This window comes from Panthera uncia, chromosome A2 (genome assembly GCF_023721935.1).
Source record: "Panthera uncia isolate 11264 chromosome A2, Puncia_PCG_1.0, whole genome shotgun sequence".
Lineage (NCBI taxonomy): Eukaryota > Metazoa > Chordata > Mammalia > Carnivora > Felidae > Panthera > Panthera uncia.
The window spans coordinates 66,871,785-66,896,653 of NC_064816.1; the positions used below are offsets into that span (position 1 = coordinate 66,871,785).

At 45.6% G+C, this 24,869-nt stretch overlaps 1 protein-coding gene across 1 annotated transcript in view; it reads right to left on the reverse strand.

Annotated features, from left to right (window-relative positions):
- The window catches only part of VOPP1 (VOPP1 WW domain binding protein), a 111,206-nt gene that overhangs the window by 11,869 nt on the left and 74,468 nt on the right, over positions 1-24,869 (reverse strand). Inside the window, exons 3-4 of the mRNA XM_049641283.1 lie at positions 19,993-20,070; positions 14,309-14,445 (exon numbers count right to left, since the gene is read on the reverse strand). Coding sequence (XP_049497240.1) covers positions 14,309-14,445; positions 19,993-20,070 — 215 coding nt within the window. The remainder of the gene's footprint in view (positions 1-14,308; positions 14,446-19,992; positions 20,071-24,869) is intronic.

Here is a 24,869-nt window from a genome sequence, read left to right on the forward strand (position 1 = left end):
TGAGCTCAAGCCCTGCATGAGGCTCTGTGCTGACAGCTCAGAGCCTGGAGCCCGCTTCAGATTCTGTGTCTCCCTCTCTTTCTACCCCTCTCCTGCTCTCACTCTGTCCCTCTCTCACAAAAAAAAAAAAAAAAAAAAAAAAAAAAAAAACTTAAAAAAATTTTAAACACTGTGATTTGAATTTATACCAGCTTAATTTCAATAACATACACAAATTCTGCTCCTTTACAATTCTGTCCCTTCCCTTTCAATGGCTGATGTCACAAAATTACATCTTCATATGTGATGTACCCTAAAACATAAATAATTATTTATTTTAAATGCATTCATCTCTTTTTTTTAAATATGAAATTTATTGTCAAATTGGTTTCCATAACAACACCCAGTGCTCATCTCAAAAGCTGCCCTCCTCAATACCCATCACCCACCCTCCCCTCCCTCCCACCCCCCATCAACTCTCAGTTTGTTCTCAGTTTTTAAGATTCTCTTATGCTTTGACTCCCTCCCTCTCTAACCTCTTTTTTTTCTTCCCCTCCCCCACAGACTTCTGTTAAGTTTCTCAGGATCCACATAGGAATGAAAACATATGGTATCTGTCTTTCTCTATATGACTTATTTCACTTAGCATAACACTCTCCAGTTCCATCCACGTTGCTACAAAAGGCCACATTTCATTCTTTCTCATTGCCACATAGTATTCCATTGTGTATACAGACAATTTCTTTATACATTCATCAGTTGATGGACATTTAGGCTGTTTCCATAATTGCATTCATCTCTTAAATTATATAGAAAACAAGATTTTAAGTTACAAACTGATGTTACATTAATGTTAGTTTTTACACTAATAATCATTTTTTCTTTGAATTTATTAGTCTCTTAAACAGTGTAGAAAACAAAAAGTGCATTATAAACAATAGTTACAATAATACTTTTTATAATTGCCAAGGCATTTACCTTTTCTGAGATGTTTATTTCTCCATATGGCTTCGAGTTACTCTCTAGTGTGTTTTCATTTCACCTCGCAAGATTCCCTTGAGCATTTCTGGCAGGGCAAGTCTACTGGCTGCAAACGCCTTCAGCTTTTGTTTATTTGGCAACTCTTAGTTTCTTCCTCACTTTTTTTTAAATTTTAATATTTTAATGTTTATTTATTTTTGAAGGATACAGAGACAGAGGTGAGTGAGGGAGGGGCAGAGAGGGGGAGACACAGAATCTGAAGTGGGCTCCAGGCTCTGAGCTGTCAGCACAGAGCCTGACGTGGGGCTCCAACTCACGAGCCGTGAGATCATGACCTGAGCCGAAGTCGGACGCTTACCTGACTGAGCCACCCAGGAACCCCAGTTTCTTCCTCATTTCTGAAGGAAAGTTTTGCCCAGATACAGGGTTCTTGGTTGACAGATTTTTTTCTTTTAGCACTTGGAATATATTAGTTCATTGCCTTCTGGCCTCTATAGTTTCTGATAAGAAATCTGCTTATGAGCACTATCAACAATAGCCAAAGTATGGAAAGAGCCCAAATGTCCATTGATGGATGAATGGATAAAGAAGATATGGTATACACACACACACACACACACACACACACACACACACACACACACAATGGAGTATTACTCGGCAATCAAAAAGAATGAAATCTTGCCATTTGCAATTATGTGGATGGAACTAGAGGGTAGTAAGCTAAGTGAAATTAGTCAGAGAAAGACAAATATCATATGCTTTCACTCACATGAGGATATTAAGACACAGAACAGATGAACACAAGGGAAGGGAACCAAAAATAATATAAAAACAGGGAGGGGGACAAAATATAAGAGACTCTTAAATATGGAAAACAGAGGGTTACTGGAGGGGTTGTGGGAGGGGGGATGGGATAAATAGATAAGGGGCATTAAGGAATCAACTCCTGAAAATCATTGTTGCACTATATGCTAACTTGGCTGTAAATTAAAAAAAAAAAAAAACTCACATTAAAAAAAACAAATATGCTTACAGTCTTATTGAGGATCCACTGTATGTGATGATTCACTTCTCTCTTGTTGCTTTCAATATTCTCTCTTGGTCTCTGGCTTTTGAAAGGTTGATCATAATGTGCCTTGGTGTGGCTCTCTAAGTTCCTCTTACTTGGAGTTTGTTCAGCTTCTTGGATGTTTATATTCATGTTTTTCATAAAATTTTTGAAGTTTTCAAACATTATTTCTTCAAATATTCTCTGTGCTCCTTTTTCTCTCTCTTCTATTTCTGACACTTCTACAATGCATATGTTGGTCTGGTTGATGGTGCCCTACAAGACTCTTAGGCTCTGTCCACTTTTCTTCAATCTTTGTTCTTTCTGTCCCTCAGACTTGATCAATTCCATTGTCCTGTCTTCAGTTCCCTGATTGTTCCTTCTGCTTGTTCAGATCTGTATTTGAATCCATGTGGTAAATTTCTCATTTCACTTATTGTACTTTTTCGCTCCAGAATTCCTTGTTGTTATCTTTTTAGGTTATTGCTTTAATGACATTTCCATTTTTTTATACATTGTTTTCTTGACCTTCTCCACATATTCCTGTAGTTCTTTGAGCTATTTGTTTTTGTTGAGCACCTTTAAGACACGTATTTTAAAGACTTGTCTAGCAGATGTACCATTAGGTATTTTTCAGGAACAGTCTCTTTATTTATTTTTTGCCTTGAATGGACCATACTTTCCTGTTTCTTTGTATGATTTGTGATTTTTGTTGTTGTTGAACATCAGACATTTGAATCTAATAATGTGGTAACTATGGAAATAACATCCTCCTCTCCTTCCCGACAGTTTACTGTTGTTTTGCTAATATTTTTATTTTTATTTTATAAAGTTAATTGTTGTAGCCTGTCTCTGTGCTGAGAATAAGCCTGAAGCATAAACTTATGGACTTCTCAGGTCATTTCTGAGCTTTTCCCTGGGATGCACGCTCTCTTTCTAACTTTTCTGGTGTATGCAGTTGGTTTGGAACATCCTGGTCTTTACTGTCTAGATCTTAAAGGGGAAAAAGTGAAAAAGGAAGGGATGGGGAGAAGGCACTGGCCACATAAGTGCCCTGGAGGCCACCTCAGCCAGAGCAGGGAGACACTTGCAACAGCGTGGGGAGGTGTGACAGGGGCTGCCTGCCTCTTTAGTCAGTAGCAGCAAACACCATCAGAGTGCACAGTACCTATATTTGGAGGACAGGGTCCCTTTGCCCACCCTGCTCCTGCTTGCTATGTGCAAGCTCCCCAAGGAATATGTGCCCAGCGGCCTTTCAAGGGGCCTGAGTTGAGGACCGGTAGCTGCCACTGAGCTGAGACTGAAACTGACCAGGTGAACTGTAATTTACCCTCCAACTCTTCCCTGTAAGTGACAAGCCTTCAAGAGACTTAAAAATTCCAAAATACAGTTGACCCGCGAACAACACCAAGGTGATGAGCACCGACTGCCTGTGCAGTTAAAATCTGTGCATAACTTTTGACTCCCTCGGAACTTAACTAGTAATAGCCTACTGTTGACTAGAAGCCTCAATGACAACAAAGCCCGTCAATTAACACATATTTTGTATGTTATATGTATTGTATACTGCATTCTTACAATAAAGTAAGCTGGAGAAAAGGTTAGAAGAATGTCACAAGGAAGAGAAAATACGTTTACAGTACTGTACTTTATGTATCGAAAAAAAATCTGTACCTAAGTGGAGCCACACGGGTCCACTTGCACCTGGGGTGAGGGTGATGGAGGAGATGTATGTGGGGGAGTATACGATGTGTAAATGGTGGGGGAGGGTGATGAGGGAGCAGCCATGTGTAGCTGGGGGCAGTAGGTGATGAGGAGTACACCACAGGTACGTGCTGGGGGGGCAGGTGATTGGGGAGCAGCCATGTGTACCTAGAAGGAGGAGGATGGGGGAGCACACCATGTGAACCTGGGGTGAGGGTTATGAAGGAGCGTACCATGAGTGCAGTGGGGGAGGGTGATGGGAAGCACACCACGTATACATGGCAGGGTGGGTTTAGATGGACACAGAGTCTTTTAGGCAGAAGAAATCACAGTGCAAAAGACACCAACATCACAGCCCGGTAGGTTTGAGGTAAAGCAAAGGCCAGTGTGTGGTGGGAGTGGAATGAGCCGGGAGGACAGGAGCAGGAGAGGTATGTGGGAACAGAAGAGTAGCAGGAGGGGGAGACGTAAGAGACGGAGAGGAGCCTCACTGGCTTCCGTAAGGGCCTCTGACTGTGAACAGGGGAGGGGGGGGTGGCCTCTGGAGAGTTGTGAGCAGAAGCCGGGACCTCTCTTTGACCGTTTGCTTTGTTGGAAACAGACCAAAGCTGGGGAAGGGGGAAGCAAGAAGGCTAGTGAGGAGGTTCCTATGGTAATCTGGATAAAAGGAGGCAGCAGGAGAGGGGCAGACAGGAGAAACTGTCATGATGGCTTTTAGCCTGAGCAACTGGCAGAACAGACTAGCCCTTTGCTGAGTTGGGAAGATTGGGCGGGGAGGCTTGGGATGTGGTGGGGTGAAGACCAGGCCCTCGGGGTCCTCCCTCACTTCTCTCCTTCATTTGCTCAGCTAATGACGTAGGGGGTATTCTTTTATTCCCAAGTGGGAGCAGATGACTTATTTGCTCATTTATAGATTTCTTAAAACTACAAGGTTTAGAAACAGTAGGAGAAGCAATTACTGCCACTTAGGGAGCGTTGCCTCAGGCCTGGAGCTAAGCAGAGTCTACGGATCAACTCATACACAATCACCCTAAGAAGGTCTCTTACGATCTCAGCCTCACAGTCAGCAGCTTGAAGCTTAGGGAAACTGAGTCACATTCCCAAGATCTGATAGAGAGGCATGAAGACAGAAATGAACCCGAGAGCATCCTAGCCCAGACCCTGAGGTATGTGATTTCTGCTTTTGTAAACCTACCCTGATTTTCTTTGTGGTGTACAATTCAATAAATTCTTTTAAGAGCTCCGTTAACTTTTATACTTCGATCAAGTCAATAGTAATGCAAGGGCACTCCACATTCTTTCCTCTCATTTCTAAGTGTTTGTCTCACACACTTGAAGTTATTCAATACACATAACTCAAGTTATGTCTTCACAATACACAACTATCTTAATAGTGTGAAAAAGGCTTCCTTTATATATGTGTATATATTCAGAAAATCATGGATTATGTCTTCAAAGATAAATAGCTGGTAAAAAATATCGGTAAGCTGAAAGAAGGGAACCAGGAGAAGAACTGACTTGGATGTATTACCCATCACAAGGAAAACGGGGGGGGGGGGGCTTAATCTACTGCTTCTTTGGGAGGAGGGGGAAGGAGTTAAAAGGAATATCTGTATTAGGTACCTAATAATTTCATCCTGACCCGTCAGAGTTTTATAGAGATGATGCAGTTGAAACACAGCTGAGACACACGTGAACGCTGGGGCCCCAATGTGTCACCAAGCTTTGTGAGCAAGGTTAAGTAGGAAAAAAAAAAAAAAAAAAACCCTTCCACCAAAAGTCTTGACTTTTTCTTTCCTGGTTGTATAAGTCAGAAGTTGAGGGAAGAAAGTAGTTTTGCTCACTTCTGACAATGTTTTGAAACAGAAGCCGAAGTAACTGCTAAGAATTCAGTGGTAAGTGGTATTCCACAGAGCAAATCCTAGAACACAAGGCAGAAAAAGAACAATGGCCGTCACATCAGCCCAGCAGACACATGGACTAAATTCTACTCCGGTCCTGTGGATCTCAATGGTTCCTCCACAGGTTTTGACGTTTAGCTTCTATGAGATTACTTATTGCCATCACTGGCCCCCGCATTTTGTTCCTTATCCAACACCTAGTACTCCCCTGTGCGGTCCTATTCTACTCACTGGGGATCTTGTTAAAATGCAGATGCTGACGCAGCAGGTCGTGTGGGGGACCACGAGAGAGTCCGCACTCCTAACAAGCTCCTAGGGAGGCACTTATGCCACCAGCCCCAGCTTTGAGTAGCAAGAACTAGACACTTTAGAAGTACCTGTTGACCTTCATAACATATTATTATTCTCCGTCTCAGAAGAGAAATCGGAGTCATAAAGAGATTAGGTCCCTCCCTTCACCTGAACTCTTCCGTAGGTCCTGTGAGCTCTAAGCCCAGAAGGACCCCACGCCGCTCTGTTGCCACCACCCTCGCCCAGGCCACCGCTGCTGTCAAATCACCTTTGATCATTCTACTTCTCTGCTAAACACCCCCTAAGGAATTCCTATTCCTTTTCTGTTATGTTCTTCGTCTCTCTTTAAAGCAGTAAGAAGTTGGGTTTCTAACACAACCTGATGATACTTTAACACATTTAGAGTCACTGTAATATATATTGTAGGTAGTCTTCTACTGCCATCATAGTTTGCTTTTATAACTCCTCCATGTTTCTCTTGTCTTTGAAAAAAGTTTATTACCATCTTTGATGCGGATTTAGAATGCGGACATGTTACTCTTAACCCCAAGAGTAAACACTACAGACATGTATAATAAACCGTCAAACTCAATAGTGGTGTTCCTTTTGTCCCTGCTGTCTACCCCTCTGCCAGTCGTTATCAACCGAACCTGGGACAGACATGCTATTTCCTCTTCCCACCTTATCATGTGCTCCCCCGGTTTGGAGAAGCCTCACAAACTAAAATGCTGGGCAGAGTCACCCACGGACGGCAAAAGTAACACTGGAGCTGACTTTCTTTCACTGCAACGTCTGGTGACAAATGGGAGGCCAGTTTGGGGGTGGGGAACAGAGCACAGAGAACTGGCTCATCAGCTGGAAGGTGGGCTCGAACCCAATGACTAGTAGGATCCCGTCAGTCACTTGATAGGATTTTCTCTCCTCCTTTTTTGGAACTAATAAAACATCCCTGTCGGCCACAAACCCAGTGCTAAGCTCATTTTGTTTTCAGGAATAACGATTACCTTCAAGGGTCTCAAATGAGTAGCCAGCCTACCCTCCCACCAGACACCTTTTCCTCCACAGAGATGTAAGGGTTAAAATACCGATATACAACAAACAGCAGACAGCAAAACCATATCTCGTATCATCTGAAAGTACCTCCCTGAGACATTAAAAGTCTAAAAAAAAAAAATAGAAAATGTATTAGAGGACACTAAAAGTTTATAAAAGGTCAACTGAAAAGGTAAAAGGCAGGTCAAATGGAAAATGCACGTTGGATTTTGGCTGAAGTTCCACAGACGACCCAAATGTGTAAAATAAGAGAGAAAGAATTTCAAACTTCATCATTTTTAACTGTGGGATCTATAGCTTCCACGTTTTTCTACTAGAGCAGAGGTCAGGAGTTCCTGCTGCCATCACACCATCTCGCTGTCCTTCAGGAGCCCAGAGGCAGGGGTCATCTGTTTAATATCCACTGTATGGCACTGAGGCTAAGCACAGCACTTAACACACAGCACCTGTGCTAAAAACACATTTGGCAGGTGACAGGAGGAAACTGTGTGGGTACACACCGTCATTTGGGGACCTCTCTGCCACCTCTCTGCCCTCTGTCTAGTTTGACCCAAGTGTGTCCTTACTTCAACTCTGAAATGACTAAAGTCATTTCAAAGAATTTAGGGAGAAAAGTTCACGATGACAGACCGGGGAGGTGGCCTGGACAGGTGAAGAAGCAGACTTGAAAGGTAAGCTAAGGACATTAACTGCAAGCAAAGGGGGTGGGGACAGTCTGTCTGACCAGCTCTGCATGCTGGAACCATGTAAGGAACACACTTCAGATTTGTGTCGTCCTCCTGGAGGTAGGAGCAGTTTTTACAAACGTGGACTGGGTGCTCAGACTCTGTCTTCTCTCTGTCATTGGCAGAGTGCAGAATAAGAAGCAGGAGACTTAACTGTGCTAGAAGTTTCTGTCCCCGGTGATCAAAGATTATAGATGGGAATGCTGTCATTATTAAAGTAACAACATGAGCTGCCTACCAACAGGACAGGCTATAAAAAAGGCCTTTCCTTTTGAATTGCACTCTGTGTGAAGTGTGTTATCTATCTCTAGTAGCTAAAGATAGTAAATGCTTTTATGGAGGGAACAAAAACCTCACATTTTCAAATGGCGGGAAAAAAATTAAACTCCCATTTTTATATGGGAGAACACTCTAGATGTATCTACTTTATATGAACTGAGTAATGCAAATGGTAAGAAATAGCAATTAAGTTGTCATAGAAAAAAAAAAGGTGGCATCAGAGTTCGAAAGAATTATCAGAGTAACAATGGCAGAAAGAGTGAGACACACAGGCAGAAAATCAGACAGACACATGGAACTTTCTGGGAAAAAAGTATCAAGGAGGAACTCCATGCTGTGAGGCAATAATTCTTGGGCTTCACTAGATGAAACCGATCTCAAACCACCCCTCTTCACCAACCCTAATTATCTGGTCACCTAGTCACCTTCTGCCATTGGGATGAACTGGTAAGGAGCACCCTGGTAGCTGTGAAAAGTATATCAGTATCAGTACACAGGCATTTGTGACTTTTAAAACAAATAACTTAAAGATTTCCAGTTACTTTCTTTCACCAAAAACATAAATTCTAAACTAATTTCATCCTGAAGGGGGTGCCCGAGAGCAACACAGTGGAGGGGAATAGCTGAGAGTCCCGGGGAAGCACAGGGTCCCTCCCACCCCCGACCCACCTGGGTCTCTTCACCCACTGTTTCTTTGGAAAATAAACCATGAACACCTTAGAGCTGCAGAGGTCAGAGATGGCGACAGGTGACTGCAGGGCTGTCTCATCACCGTCTCCACATACCTGAAGCACCGTCACATTGAACACTTATGCTTATTCCCCTGGCTCTAAAACAGGCTGCCCCAGAACTGAAGCAGCTCTGTTTGTGTCTCAGCCCTGGTTTGGAAGGTTATTAAACTGTCAAAACACACTCCCCACTATTTCCATTTTCCTGCAGTTGGGGTCATTCAGTCAGACCACTAGAGTCACTGCAGGTTGACAGATTTGGTACAAGATTGAGACATAGATTTGGTACAAGACTGAGACATTAGAACAGTCAGGAAACCATCAACAAATTCACCATAAATGCACTGCTGGAAAGGAAGAAAAATGTATCTCCCAGTGGAATACTGGATGGAATGCTGCATCTTCTATCTTTTTAAATCAGTATTAGTCACTTAACCAGTATTAAAGCAAAACATCTTTCAAGAAAACTCATATCGCATTAACACCCCCGATGTCATTACTGACTGTTCTCTTTGATCCCTCTCTATGCGTTTGTGCGATTACACAGTCGGAATCAACTACTCAAAATAACACGTCACCCACTGCCCTCTTCCCTGAACATGGCTTTACAGTTGTCTGGCTAGTTACATGGCCTTGATTTTGACCATTAACTTTGGTGACCACATAATATCCCATAAAGAAGAGACATCATTTTCTTGGCAGCCCCCATTCCTCCCCAGTCCCCACATTCATCCTGTGGGCACCATGTTCAGTTCAGGCCACCACTCAGACCTTCCTGAAATCCAGGCCCTGCCTGCTCTCCTTCAGACCCACAACTCTGCTTTACCACGGCTTTTATGTTTTTTTTCTGATTGTTCTCAAAGTTCCTTTTTCCTTCCAGTTGTACTGAGGTATAACTGACACAAAGCATTGTGTAAGTTGAAGATATAAACATCATGATTTGATATATACGTATGCATTGTAAAAGAATCACCACAAAGTTATCTAACATCCATCACTTTGCGTGGTTACATATATATTTTTTCCTTTGTGATGAGAACTTTTAAGATCTACCCTCTTAGCAGCTTCCAAATATGCAGTAAAGTATTGTTAACTATAGTCACCATGAACTTACTTACCTTATTAATGGAAGCCTGTACCTCTGACCCTCTTCCCCATCCCACCCTTCGTGCCACAAGCTGTGAAAGGGCAGCAGTGTGGACGTCTTCATCACACCCCTCCTCCTGTGTGAACACAGCGGCTGCTGCCAAGTTAGCTAATGTCTGAATGAATGAGTGAAGTCTATCTTTCCTCCCTACCCAGGAGGACATGTCCAATGGGCCCTGTCAGCAGCCTGATGTGGAAAGATTGGAGCCAGGGGGGGAGACAGCATTTAGGGAGCTCTGGCTTTCTTCAGTGACATTTTGGCTGCCTCTATATAGAAAGACTAAAATGAGGAGTGCTTTTTTTTTTTTTTTTTTTTTTCCAATATATGAAGTTTATTGTCAAATTGGTTTCCATACAACACCCAGTGCTCATCCCAAAAGGTGCCCTCCTCAATACCCATCCCCCACCCTCCCCTCCCTCCCACCCTCATCAACCCTCAGTTTGTTCTCAGTTTTTAAGAGTCTCTTATGCTTTGGCTCTCTTCCACTCTAACCTCTTTTTATATGATTCCAATTTGCAGATAAAGTGCTGAGGCTCAGAAGGGACGTGGCCCACTCTGATCTCACAGACCTTAGACCTCCTAAGCCCCTGTCCAGGTGCCTCTTTTTGTTTCCCAGACCACGGCTTCTCTGAACATCCCTCACCTAGCTCAAGGCACAAATGAGCTAATGGTAGGCCCTAAGCTTCAGCCTTGGTTTCTTCTGGTTCCTGGGCAGACTTGGAGCCCTACTTCTGAACTTCAGTTACACACCTCGTTTGTCAGTATCTTCCCCTGGGTCTTGCTCCAACCTGCATCAGCCCCCTAGAACCACAATGATGAGGTCACAGTCCTCCCCTTGTCCCAGGTAGGAGCAGGTCTGCAATGGTGTAGATCTGCTTTCCTCCACTCAGCCACGCTGGCCTGGGGAGCTGGTTCCAGGATGTGAGCTGCCACTTTCCCCCGTTCTCCAGTGAGCTAGTAGGGTTCTCTAAAACCTTCTGCCTTTTCTTCTTCATGCATAAGCAAAGCTCACCAAATCCACTCCCCCCCACCCAGATCAAGAGAGGAGAAAGGGAGCCACCCCAGCAAGTCCACAAATACTGGCTTGTGTCTCGCAAAGATACCATATTCCTGAGTGGTCTATTCTGCATAATATTTATCCTGTGAGCCTATCATATGATGTCAGTGCATGGAGTTTCTCTTCCTAGACTGCCACGCCCTGCATGGCCTTCTTACCCTGCATATCTCCCAAGGGCATGGTGCCCTGAGCATTACAGGATCTCAACAAACATCTGCAGACGGCGTGAATCCCACTGACAGGATGAAGCGGGTATCTACACTGGAATCACTGAAAACCCAACAGGCCCTATTTTTTTATGACTAGTTCTAAACAATCATATCAAAGCGCTTACATTGCTTCCAAGCTTAGTGCTGTGACAGAGGACACAGACCCTGATTTGGTAGTGAAATTATGGAAACCACACACTCCTATGGCACAAAGCAAGTCTTATTTTCTTAAGATACTCTGATAGGTATATCTGGGGATTGGCTATTTCATACTGCTATGGGTCTGCATGAAATGTACAAATGGAAGAAAGAGGGTGACGACTCACTCTAGAGGGGTGGGGGCACCCAAATCAATGTCTCCCAGCAGGTGGTGAATGGGCCCTTTCATCAGCTCCAATGGTAACTACATCATGGCAGGCCTTGGAAGAAAATGAATGCCTCCCATTTCTCCAAATGCCTCCAACTACAAGGTAGAATGGGGTCAAACCACAGTGCCCGAGATGTTTGAGAGGCTGGGCTTTGCCCTGAACAGCTGCTCACTGGCAATTCTGGTCTTTCTCCACTGTCTACAAAGGGACTTGATATTTTTTACTTGGGACTCTCCTGCCCTACATTTATGCCATCTTCTAGTGTCCTGCAGTTGGTGCTGTGGCCACAGGATGGACAGCAGCTGTTTGGAGCTCTGCAGCTCCAGAGACTTGGCGGACATAGTAAAGACTGGCAGGAAAGGAAGACCACAGGGCCTCTCTTCTTGGTCCCTTCCCCACTCACTCCTTCCCCACTCACTGCCACTTAAACATTCATTCATACTCTTCAGTCCCATCCACCCATATACCAGACTGAGTCTCTCACACACATGGCTTCCCTGCATCCTGAGGTTTTCCTCCATAGCTCTCACCATGGTTGGTGACCATTTGTGCAACTGCACAGGCTTTCACACACAGTTGTGCAAACTGTGCAACACACAAGTGGGTGAGGGCTGGAACCCAGGCCACACTGCAGTGTCCCATGCACCTGCTGTACCTCAGCAGCTATGCAGTATGTATGAACTGAGTGAGCAGTTCCGACAGGCTGGGGCTCCGGGCTCCAAGCGTGGCCACTCTGAATCCCGACCGCAGGCTGACCAGTTCCCTCAGCTGGCAGACATGAGACTGCCTGGTGCTTGAGATGTGAATCATACTGAAGCACGGGCTCACTGGAGGGCCCAAAGTATACAGAAGGGATTAAAATTCAGCACAGTCAATGCTGTTAATGCACTTGGCAAAGCACCCGGGAGAGAAAAGCAGGAAGTGACGACAGAAAAAAAAGAAATTTAGAAGCCTTTGACCCAATTTCTCTGATCTGTTTCTTTCTTGGGGGGGGGGGGGGGGGGGAGGAGATGGGCTCAGACTAATCCAGATGAAATCTGATTTTGCACCCCCCCCCCAACTTTAACTGAAAATTTGCACTTCACCTGATGCTGGAATATGAAAGAATAAAAATCCACTTACACGTGAAAAGTGGTATTAACCCTGGTTGAAAGCTTTTAACGCAGAGCAGCCTCTGAACTGTTACGGAAAATACATATTCAGATCTTTTAGTAATGTTAAAAAAATAATAAAGGTGATTCCTCAAAAAAAAAAAAAAAACTGGGGAGGGGCGGCTGGCTCAGTCGGTTAAGTGTCTGACTTTGGCTCAGGTCATGATCTCACCGTTTGTGAGTTCAAGCCCCATATCAGGCTCAGTGCTGACAGCTCAGAGCCTAGAGCCTGCTTCAGATTCTGTGTCTCCCTCTTTCTGCCCCTCCCTGCTCTCACTCTGTCTCTCTTTCAAAAATAATAAATAAACATTAAAAAAAAAAACCTGGGGAGTATCTGGTGGAAGAAAACTGTAAAAGACCTAAAAAATAAATGTCTCCACTCCCCTTGCATCTTGAGAACAGCATGTCCTCAGGAGAACAGGAGTGAGAAAACTTACACTCAATCCCCCCAATGCTTTTTTTTTTTAAATTTATGATTGATATACAGAAAGCTGGACCTATTTAATGGATACAACTTGGTGAGTTTGGAGATAAATACACACTGTGAAGTCGGCACCACTATATATGCCATAAATCTATTCATCACCTCCAAATTTATTACTGTTATTATGGTGCTAAGAACCCTTAATGTAAGAGCTACCGTCTTCATAAAGTTTGAAGTGGACAACACAGTGCTGTTAACCATAAGCTCTACACTGTAGAGTACATCTCTAGGACATATTCATCCTGCATGACTGAAACTTCATAAAAACCAAGGCAAGAACTGCTCCTAGAATTGTGCCTACCTGGCGTGTGCAATGAAAAGAGAGAGCCCCCGCCTTCCACTGCCTAGGTGGAGACTGTGTCCAGCAAGGCAGCAAACACAGGAAGGACGCCCGTCGCCTCACCTCAGCACATAGTGGCCGAAAGACAGGAGCTCTACTGAGCAATGCCCAGACACCCTGCTATCCCTTCCTTCTCAGAAGGTGCCCTCAAAGGGAAGGAAAACATCTCACATATAATGTGAACAATAGGGAACCAGCCTGTGTCCCAAGGGAGGCCTGAAATCACCCTCCATAGTACCTGAGAATTTTAGATAGGGAAAGCAGTTTTGTAAGAATTAAGAAACCACTAATTTTTTTTGCGTCTGTGGCATCACTTTGGGTAATGTTCCCTAATTAGGCCAAATGTAACTTGTGCAAAAATGTGCTCTATTTATAAGTACTCAGAATACAAGTGAATGCATAATAAATACTTGTTGAATGAATGAATAAAAAGCAAACCAAGAGAAAACAAATGGTCAGCAATGACAGAATAAGCAAATCACCATTTAGTAGCATAATTAATATTTAGTCCCGATGCATTATGATGGCAGGGACCCTACTGCTTGTATAGAAACGTATACACGAAATAATTTTTAAGGGTGATGACAGAGAGCAAACAATATGGTTATAGGAACTGCAAAAACATGCATAAAAGGTGCACCACTAATTAGGTAAGAATATGAGGTAACAGACATATAGCCCAATAGACGCTGCACTTTATATCGACACAAATGCACAGTGAGGGTGATCATCAGAACTAAATGAATAAACACGGCCTGAATTTTCTCTTCTAGCATATTCCATAGCAGTGACTTTCACAAATGCTTGCAGAGGACACATAAAGTGCACAGAGCAGAGACAAGGACGAGGGGTGGGCTGACCTGGAGTGGCGTTGGGGGGCTGCCTGGTGTAGGACACGTTGAAGGCGGGCTCCTCGATCAGCGGTGGGGGATACATGCGCCTCCGGATGAAGAAGCCAGCTCCGCAGCAGAAGAGCACGCCCATCATCAAAAGGAACCTGAGCGAGAGCACAGCGGTGAGCTGGGGCTCAGGGCGCAGCCGCAGAGCTGGGGTTCAGGGCTTAGCAGCGGGGCTCAGGGCGCAGCAGGGAGCTGGGGTTCAGGGCACAGCAGTGGGGCTCAGGGTGCAGCGGGGAGCTGGGGTTCAGGTGCAGCGGCGGGGCTCAGGGCGCAGCGGTGGGGCTCAGGGTGCAGCGGGGAGCTGGGGTCCAGGGCGCAGCGGGGAGCCGGGGCTCAGGGCGCAGCAGGGAGCCGGGGTTCAGGCCACAGGGGGGAGCCGGGGCTCAGGGTGCAGCAGCGAGGTGGGGCTCAGGGCACAACAGTGGGGCTCAGGGCACACAGTGGCTGGCCTGGGCCCATGGACTCAGAGATCTGTGGGCACTGACTCCCACGTGCTAGGGTCAGAAGGCGGGGCTCCGTGCCCGGCTCCTCAGTCTGGTCTTCCTCTGACTTTTCCCCCAGGACCTTCTTGGGTGGGTGACACCAGGGAGACCACTGGCCTGCAGACTTCTGGGATGCCCCTGAATGCAGCCCACTCACACTGAGAAGGTCTCTCAGTGAGCTTTCTGTCCCCAATAGCTCCAAATGCTTAGCTGCCTTCCAAGGGTTGGTGCCATCTCTTTCCTGTCCATGGCTCTGACCTCAATTCAATTTTAGTCAAAACAGGAGATGCTTTCTCAACCTTGCTTGAATGCCATGGCTGACCCAGCTTTTGCCTCGCTGCCCATGTCCCCCATTTTCCATTCTTCACTGGGAAAGCAACACAGATAAGAACATTTATCCTTTCTAGCCATTTTCTCTCCATTATTACGTGAATATTCAGAAAGAAATTTTACATGGTGACCTTCCGAGAGCACACCTTAATTACAGAAAAGCTACAGGACTAGAGAAAGTACTCATACTCCATAAAAGAGCCGCAGATATAAAATCTCTATGTTCTAAGTATGGCTGACCTCCTATGTGACCTTAAAGTCTAATGAAGAGTAGAGCTGACTGCTTTAAGGACAGGACCTTTGTCTAATTCATCTGAAAATTCTCTGATATTGTCACATCACTGGCATTCAATAAATGACTGAGAAATGGATAAATGGTTCTTCCCACCTCACATTTGCACTATACCTTGTATTTCTAGAAACATGGAAGTCATTCTGAGAAGGGCCAAGTTGTCTGTCCTGCACAGACACGGCTGGGAAACTGTGATGGGACTCGTGGAACCTTCCAGAACCTCACTCAATATGCCCACACTGTGTGGGCAGCCTACTGCCTTGTGAAAGATGAATGAGCAGGAGAGCCCGCTGCGTTGTGGTCAAAGGCATGTGACCACACAAAAACGAAATTTAAGAAAAAAGGAGGCGATAAAGTCTTTAAGAATATGAATACGATGTTAAGTGTAAGTCCATCAGTCAGTCAGGAAATGATTTGGGAAAGGGCTGAAATTGTGGCTCTCGGACCTGTCTTCTAGTTCATTATTCACTCAATAATGTTGAAGCACCTGCTCTGGTCCTAGAACCATGTTGCGCATTATAGAAAGTAAGGTAAAGTCCCTTCCCACCCGCTATACCTGAATTGTGATAGAGGAGGGGGACGGCAAACAACAAATTTACAAAATCACTGATTTACAACTCTGGTAAGTGCTAAGAAGGAAAACCAAAGGTGCCGTCATAAGTGCGTGTGTGTGTGTGTGTGTGTGTGTGTGCGCGCGCGCAAGTGCACGTGTGTATACAGTTAAATATACACAATGTAAAAGTGACCATGTTCACCATTCTTACGTGTACAATTCAGTGCAACAAGAGGTTTTAAACAAGGGTATGTGTTATAGCGAGGCGACCCAAAAAACTTCTTTTCCTTCAAAGCAGTATCTGAGCTTAGTTCTGAAGGATGGAAAGAAAGAGGCCAGTTGAAGGGGAGGGAAGGCACATTCTGGGTGGAAAGAAGAGCACATGTGTGCCAGCGGGAAGCTGGGTCAGCAAGAGGCCCCAGAGGATGGCTGTGGGCCGCAGACGGGGGAGAGGCCGAGGGGGCTGCTGTCTTGGGATACCAAAGAATCCCACTGTGCAGGGGCCTGGCATCTCGGCACCGAGATGCTGGAATCACAAAGGGAACTGTTTCGGCTCTTAAGACTAATTTCCCTGGGGTGGACTCAGTGGTGATCTTACATTCAACAGTGGGCTGAACTGTAAGTATCTGAGCACAGAGAGACTGACTGTGCGTAAGGGTTTATGTACAGGATATATAGTGCTTTCAAACAGTGCTATCACTCACTCCCAAGAGATGGGCTCCCTGGTTTTGGAAAATGCACAAGAAATCTGAGATAGGGGTCTCTTCCATGGGACAGGCCACAGTGTTGGTTCCACTATCACATGGAATTATTCTTCTCCTAGCCAGATATGAATGATACTGAGGCACCTCATCTGATATTGCACCTTAGACTAACAGAGACCAAGTAAGTACCAGGCAGGGACAGAACAAGTCAAAAGGTAGGAGACTGACTACCAGCTTAGGTATCAATCATCAGATTCATTCCTCATTGAAATATTGGTCTGAGAGAACTTATTTTAAGAGAGAAACTGACAAGGGGTCAGGAAAATAAGCTTATAAAACAAGGAAAGAGAGGAAGGGGAAAAAGAGGAGTATAGTAAGAAAAGCTGTTCTTTGAAGCACTAAAGCTTGACTATGCTCTAGATGTTCCCTTTCATTGCTGAGCGGGTTTTGGAAGCTTTACAGGGATTAAGAGAGGAAGTTCATGCCTTTTCCATTATCCAAAGTAATCTGGTTTCTTCAGTTCAATGTGTTTTTTCAATCCCTTCTTGCCCTCCCCCCAGCACTCAGCACAGCAGCTCTCTCCCTGGATGCACGTCCCAGGCATCAGGTGAACCATGATGCAGACCCAGGTGGGTGGGAGCCCCCAGCGGCAGGGCTCACGCACACAATAACCCTGCTGGTTTTTACTCCTTCATAGTGTACTTTCCAGCTCTACTCAAGGGTGCTACTGGTCTAGTTCTTCAAACCATGAAGATTTCATTCAGACTGTGTTGGTCAAAGATTACTCAAGATTTTAGAACTGGGAGGACTTTTGGAAGCATTCTCCTCCAAAACCTTTGTTCTATGGTAAGGAGACAGAAGTCCTTAAAAACGAGGTGGGACCAAGGTTGGAGAGTAGCCCTTCCTTCCCTCTATGTCCAGCTCCATATTCCTATCCCCTATGCTTCCCCCACAAACACCTGCCTCCCACATGACTCTCCTGCCACTCTCTCACCATGTTGGTTCTTCTTACCTCCTTGTCCCATCAACATGCTGGTCCCTTTGAACAGAACACCCTCTCTGACACCCAGTCAGAAGCTTTGCAGCTTTTCCCAACTTTTCTGGGATCAGAGGCTCCATCCTGTGTTTCCAGAACACCAGTTTAAAACCCTCCACATAGAATTACCTATTTAGACACCTGCTTCTTTTAGGAGCCTGGCTACCCTAAGTGCCTCTCCATGGGACCCTGGTGTGTACGAGACCCTTCATGTTTACTGAGAGAAGGAATGCATAGGAGCCAGACCCAAGCATCCTTTGACTTCAGCTGGGGCACCTCAGACTCACATCTCCAGCTGTTCTCTGGATGTACCCCCACTTTAGAACCTGTTGTCAGAATCTCCTCTTCTGTCATCTGGCACTCCCTGTTTGATGGCACTCATAAGATGTCTCTGTGCAGGGATTCCGCTCACTCACTGCATGCTGTCTTACCAATGTGTCCCAACTCTGATAAGTGACCCTGGCTGGCCTCTAAAAGGCACCTGACTGCTGGCTCAGGTAAAGTTTCCTGGGAAAGCCAACAGAAGATGCTCTAGCTTCTAGGCCCTTATGTTTCTCCTGCACTCTCAATTTTTTTAAAAAAATCACCTGATGGGCACCTGAGTGGCTCAGTTGGTTGAGTGTCTGACTTTGGCTTCAGGTCATGATCTCACAGTTTGTGGGTTCAAGCCCCACATTGGGCTCTGTGCTGACAGCTTGGAGCTTCAGATCCTGTCTCCTTCTCTCTGCCCCTCCTCCACTCTCATTCTGTCTCTCTCTGTCTCTCAAAAATGAATAAACATAAAAAAAATTTTTTTTAAATCACCTGATACCTAAACCTTGACAAGTTTTTTTCATTTTTAGGAACATTTCATTTTTAGGAACATCTGGTGCTTCAGGCTAACCTGGCATAACTTCCTAAGCATTTCAGGACTCTTGCCCAGGACAGTCCTGTCTCCTTCTACCACAAGGCCCCATGGAGGAAAGTTCTGAGGGAAAGCATGCATGAAGCTAGGCAAAGCTCTGAAATACCACCTATCCTGGTCCTCCCGGTCCCTACTTTGGTACTGGCCCACTTCACTTGAAGTGTACTCAGAGATGTTTACATTCAGAAGATCTTAGGCTAATACCTTCTATTATAGAGTTTTAGGCACCAACATGGCACTTGGTTCAGGAGGGCTTGCCAGAGGTAGTGACATCAAGACAGGGGATGTTCAAGCCAACCCGAAGGGGGGCCGGGCCAGGGCCCGATGTGACAGGTGAGTCGAGCCCCCAAATGGCCAATGCCCCATCAAGGAGGTGGTGATGGTGATATGGAAGCAGGCTCTCCTATCAAAGACAATGTGACATGTGGAATGCCACTTACTGGCATTTTCCCTAATCAAACTTGGGAACAGCTGTCAGAAGGGAAAGACAAAACCTCACAAAAAATTTCAAGTGGCTGCTGTAACATGCTTATTAGTAAAAGTCTTAATGTCTTTGGAAGTCAGTGATGTCAGAATCTAAAAGTCATAGAGAAGCTTAAGGCTTAACCCTTTGTGGAGCTTGCCTGGATGACACTACCATTGCAGTGGAGCAGAGGAGAGGGCATGTGGGTGCGGGAAATGTTCTTTTGGTTTTAGACACATCCCCTCCCACTCACACCCTGCCGTCCCTGAGATGTGAAGCAGTGTCTCTCAACTATAGACTCAAATACGTTTTTAGACACACCCCTGAGCAGGCACCCTTTAAAGAGGGCAATCCCCTGGGGAATCCTGTTATTAATGGAAACTGCACCTCTCCCCTTCCAGGATGCTCCGTCAGCGTCACTCCCTCATCCCCTCTCAAGGTAGAATTTTACAGACTTCCCCCAGGAGAGCTGGAAGAGGGACAAAGATGCAGGCTGTCTGTCCTGAAAGTTATCTACTAAGCTGACACCATGAGTGGGAATGACTTCTAGGCAGCACAGACTTGATCACAAGTTGGCTAATTCTGAATCTTTCGGACAGTCATCCTCAGCTCCATCTCAGAAACTGGCACAGCAGCTTCTGGAGAACAGTCCTCCAGCCTACGTCCCAAAGACGAACTCTTCTTTCCAGCCACCCTCTGTGAAAACGGGAACAAGCTTTCTGCAAACTGAGGCAACCTGAACATACCTGTGTGCTTGACAGAGGCTGTCCCCGAGACCAAGACCTCAGGTGAAGGTGACGTGACAATACTGAGGCTGGCAGAGCCGTTGGGGGGTGGGTGGTAGACCAAGGCATTCGAGACCAGGAGGGGTTGCGACCTACCAAAAATACCACAGCCTCTGTATGGAGAGGGCCCGCACACAGCACCTGGAGCCACAGCAGTCCTCGTAAGGGCGGCATCTGTAGGAGAGAGGGGGCAGAGGCCGGTCAGTGTCCTGGGTCGGAAGGAAGGCCGAACCATTCATGAGGTCCAGGCCGACTCAGGGCAACGGGCAGAAACGCCACCGCTGCATGTCACCAACCAGAACTGAGGGCTGTCTGGTGGCCCAAACAGAAGGTGCAGAGATGGAGCTGGCCAGTGCAGGTCAGTGTGATTCAAAGCGCCGGGTTCACTACCCATCTCCAGATGCTGAATCACAATGGTTCCCTTCTGGTGGGGCCTGTGAACCAAGGCCAGCATGAGTCACGCCAGCGCTGCAATAAGAAGGAAGTTCAACAAGAGACCCGTGTCCACATGCTGTAGACCCTGCTCAGCGCTCGATCCCTGATGATGGTCCAAAGCTGGGTGCATGGCACTGGCAAGTCCCCTGAGGTTCAAAGCAGAGCTTATGAAGTCAGACAGATTAGCAAATTTAGTTCCGGTCTTGCCACTTAATGGCTATGGGACTCTGGCAAGTCACTGGACCTCTGCAAGCCTCAGTTTCCCCATATCTGAGTTTTTGTAGTTTCCCAGTGAAAGGGGTGGGAGGGCAGGATCCCTTTATAGTGCTGCATCCTTATACACTCTGCTGACAGGGCTGTCCTTGTCTCGCTGCCCCCTCCCCTCCACGGTGCCTGAGGCTTGGGGTCCTGCGGGGTGTGGGTGTGGCTCAGGAGCTATTCCTTCCCTAGAAGAGCTGCCCAATCAAGGCCCTTAGGACTCAGTGCAGGCTCCAAGGAGTCAACCCAGCTTCCTTTAAGATGCCTGCCACCCCCTTTTTTTGGAAAAGAGAGACGACTACGAAAGCTGAAGCCCCTTGATTCTGCACCTTGGTATTTACAGAGAAACTGTTACTGCAGTGACTTGAGTCCATGTGGCAGTAGGTGGGGAAAAGGGAGAAGGTGGACTGTTTCTCAGTAATGTTGGATGATCATATATTTGTCATCTAGGTTCCTGCCGACTTTCTTCTTTTAAAAAATAGCCGGGAGAAATACACAATTTGATCCAGGATCTTAGACGCTGAATCTGTAGATAATTCTGGTACAAATTGGTTTGCTTTATAAATAATTGTGTAGAAAATAGCTCCCTGGGAAATATTAGCAAAGATTAGTTAAGACGGAGAGTTAGGAGTTATAGTGAAACTCAGCAGACCTGAGTTCCTATGCCGTTTCTCCTTGGTTGGCTCCCAGGGCTTGAGTCCATGTTTTTATTTTATTATTATTATTTTTGAAATGTTTATTTCTGAAAGAGAGAGAGAGAGATACTGTGAGCAGGGGAGGGGCAGAGAGAGAAGGCAACAGAGAATCCCAAGTAGGCTCCATGCCATCAGCACAGAGCCCGATGCAGGGCTCAGACTCCTGAACGGAGAGATCATGACCTGAGCCAAAACCCAGAGTCGGACACTTAACTGAGTGAGCTACCTAGGAGCCCTGTTGTGTCTATCTTTTTAAATACCCAGCACCCAACTGCTGCTACATCTATCACTTCAAGGACAAAACTTATCTGAGAGACTCCTGTCCAGTCACCTCCACCACCAGTACCACATTCTCCATATGATACAGATGTTTTCACATCCAGTCCTCCCATAATCCACAAACACAGACTTCTACGTACTAGGTAGAACTTGTTGTGATTTCCATGAGATGCTTCCGTCCATCGGTGACATAAGGTTATCTGTTTAACTTGCCTTAATCAATCAACACATAGTAGAACACTGAAGTGTGTGTCTAAAAATGCTGCTGGTCGAACAAAGGAAAAAAGAAGCAAATAAATCCACAGGCTCTTAAATACAAACAATAAACTGGTGGTTCCCAGAGGGGAGGTAGGTGGGCAGGGTGAAATAGGTGAAGGAGATTAAGAGTGCACTTACTCTTATGAGCACTGAGTAACGTATAGAATTGCTGAATCATCATATTGTACATCTGAAGCTAATGTGACACTGTATATGAATTATACTTAAATTAAAAAAAAAATTAGGGGTGCCTGGGTGGCTCTGACGGTTAAGCGTCCGACTTTGGCTCAGGTCATGATCTGACAGTTCGTGGGTTTGAGCCCTGTGTCGGGCTCTGTGCTGACAGCTCAGAGCCTGGAGCCTGCTTCCAGTTCTGTGTCTCCCTCTCTCTCTGCCCCTCCCCCACTCACGCTCTGTCTTTCTCTCTCTCTCTCAAAAATAAATAAATATTTAAAAATTAAACAAAAATAAATTTTAAAAATGCCGTGGGTTCTTATAATCTATGCATCCATTAAAAAGCCACACCAAGGTGCTACTAAGGAGCTGAGCTTTGCACTGGATCCTGGGATGGGGCGTGAGGGATGGAACAATGAAAAGCCAGACAGAAGTCCCTGCCGAGGAGGAGCTTTCTTTCTAGAAAAGGGAGGCAAACAATAAATTAAAAAAACACATGAACTGTGTTGGATGGCAGTAAGTCCCACTATGGTGAAAAATAAAGTAAGAGTTGGTAGGCTGAGAGCAAGGGAGAGGGGGCAGTAGATAATAACACAAGTTTAAACAAGGAGTTCAGGGATGACTCACTGAGAAGGTGACATCTGAGCAGAGATCACACAGAAATGCAGCCTGGCAATGACCTGCGCCAGCACAAGGGCCTCAGTGGTGGAGGAGTGTGGCTCTGGGGTGGCTGGACCTGCTGCGCCTCTAGTCCCAGTTGCACAGGGACTGTGGTTGCATTGTGGAGAAGAGTGGTTAAGCATCGAGCGTGAGAGGAGATGAATGGCCCTGTTACGGGGGTTGGGGATGGGGCAGGGAATCTGGGCCAGGGCTGGACCAGCAAGGACCCAGCACTGCCCAAACAGCACCCTCTGCTAATGTGATGCACAGCATCATCCACAGTGACCCCGTGGTGCCCTCCTCCTCAAGAATCTCAATGGTCCTGGGTAACCAGTATGTGTGTGCTCATGTGCATGTGTGTGTGTGTGTGTACGCGTGCGTGCACGCGCATCTGTGTGGAGAAAGAGAGGAGCATTCAAGGGAGAAAAAGGACTTCTTGCTTTTAGGGTAGGTGGAGTCCAAACAATTAATTGCAAATGAAAAGAGATGAAACTCCTTTCTATCATGCATCTGTAAAGAGAATCCTCAGCAATTATGTTGGATTCATGATCAATGTGATAATGTGATAGGCAGGTTTCAAAGATGGCCCCAAGATTCTCACCCCTTTGTGTATGTGGTGTGCACGATCCCCTCCCCTAGAGTGCGGAGGGTCCTACGAATATGATGAAATGGCCACCCCCATGATTAGAGAATATTATGTAAGGTTGTATGTTATTTAAGGCTCTCCTGCTAGCTTCAAGAAGTAGCTACTGTGTTGTCAGAGGGACACATGGCTCGGACTGAGGGTGGTCTCCAGGAGCTGACTGCAACCACCAACCGGTCAATGAGGAAACTGGCACCTCAGTCCGACAAGCACAGGGAACTGAACTCCACCAACCTACACAAACTTGCAGAACCCCAAGCTACAGATGAGGACACAACCCAGCCAACTTCCTGATTTCAGTTTTGTGGGACCCAGAGCAAAGGACTTATAGATGCTATGGCCAGACTTGTGATCTATAAAAACTGTAAGAAAAGAAATATACAGTAAAACCTTGGTTTGTGAGCATACTTTATTCCGGAAACCTACTTGTAATCCAAAGCACTCGTATAATCAAAGCAAATTTCAAGAACCACTGGCTCAGTTGTGATCACGTGACATTCAGCATCATGTACAACTTATATTGCAAGATATCACTTGTTTATCAAGTTAAGATCTGTTAGGAATGTTTGCTTGTCTTGCAGAACACCTGCAGGACGAGTTACTTGCAATCCAAGGTTTTACTGTAATAAGTTTGTAGTAATTTATTATGTAGCAACAGAATACTAAGACAAGTAAGGACAAAGGTCACAGGTTATGAGAACTTCGAGGTGCTTTACCACTGTCATAATACCCAAAGCTTCTATATACAAGGTAAGTATTATTAGCCTCATGTTTGAAATAATCTCGGGAAACAAGGCATTAGGGATATTGTGTGTCTTTTAAGTCCAGGGCACTATCTGCTAAAGCCAAGAATGGACTTGACCAGCATTCCAGGAAAGTGTTTAGCACAGACACTGCCTCGTAGGTAATATGGAGTCTTCCATTACCGAAGGGTAACTTCTTTAACCTTACTTGGTTTGCCCATTCTTCCTGGGCCCTGCTTTTACAAGCTGCTATGGGCCGAGCCATCCCAGTGATGATGTGTGGTGACTGTACTAACAGTGAGTCCACAATCATGTAGCTCATGCGAACGAACCAGCTGAAGAGGCAGAGAGAAGCAGAGCAGTGAAGAGATGCCTAAGAAAGCAAAAGAGGTTGAGAAAATGTAGGAGGTGAAGGGCAAGTTTAACGTGGCAGGAGCCATTCCCAAAGGGCAAACCAAGCCCCAAGGAAGTGACAGGGAAAAGAGAGAAACTCATCAAGACCACAGAAACAGAGACCAGCATAGAATCCCTGGGTAAATAGCAGGAAGTCCCTGGGGCAGAGGCGACAGATGGAAATTCAGCGACCACTCTTTTTTTTTTTTTGATTTTTGTGTTTTTTTTTTTATTTTTTTTTTATTTTTTAATATATGAAATTTACTGTCAAATTGGTTTCCATACAACACCCAGTGCTCATCCCAAAAGGTGCCCTCCTCAATACCCATCACCCACCCTGCCCTCCCTCCCACCCCCCATCAACCCTCAGTTTGTTCTCAGTTTTTAACAGTCTCTTATGCTTTGGCTCTCTCCCACTCTAACCTCTTTTTTTTT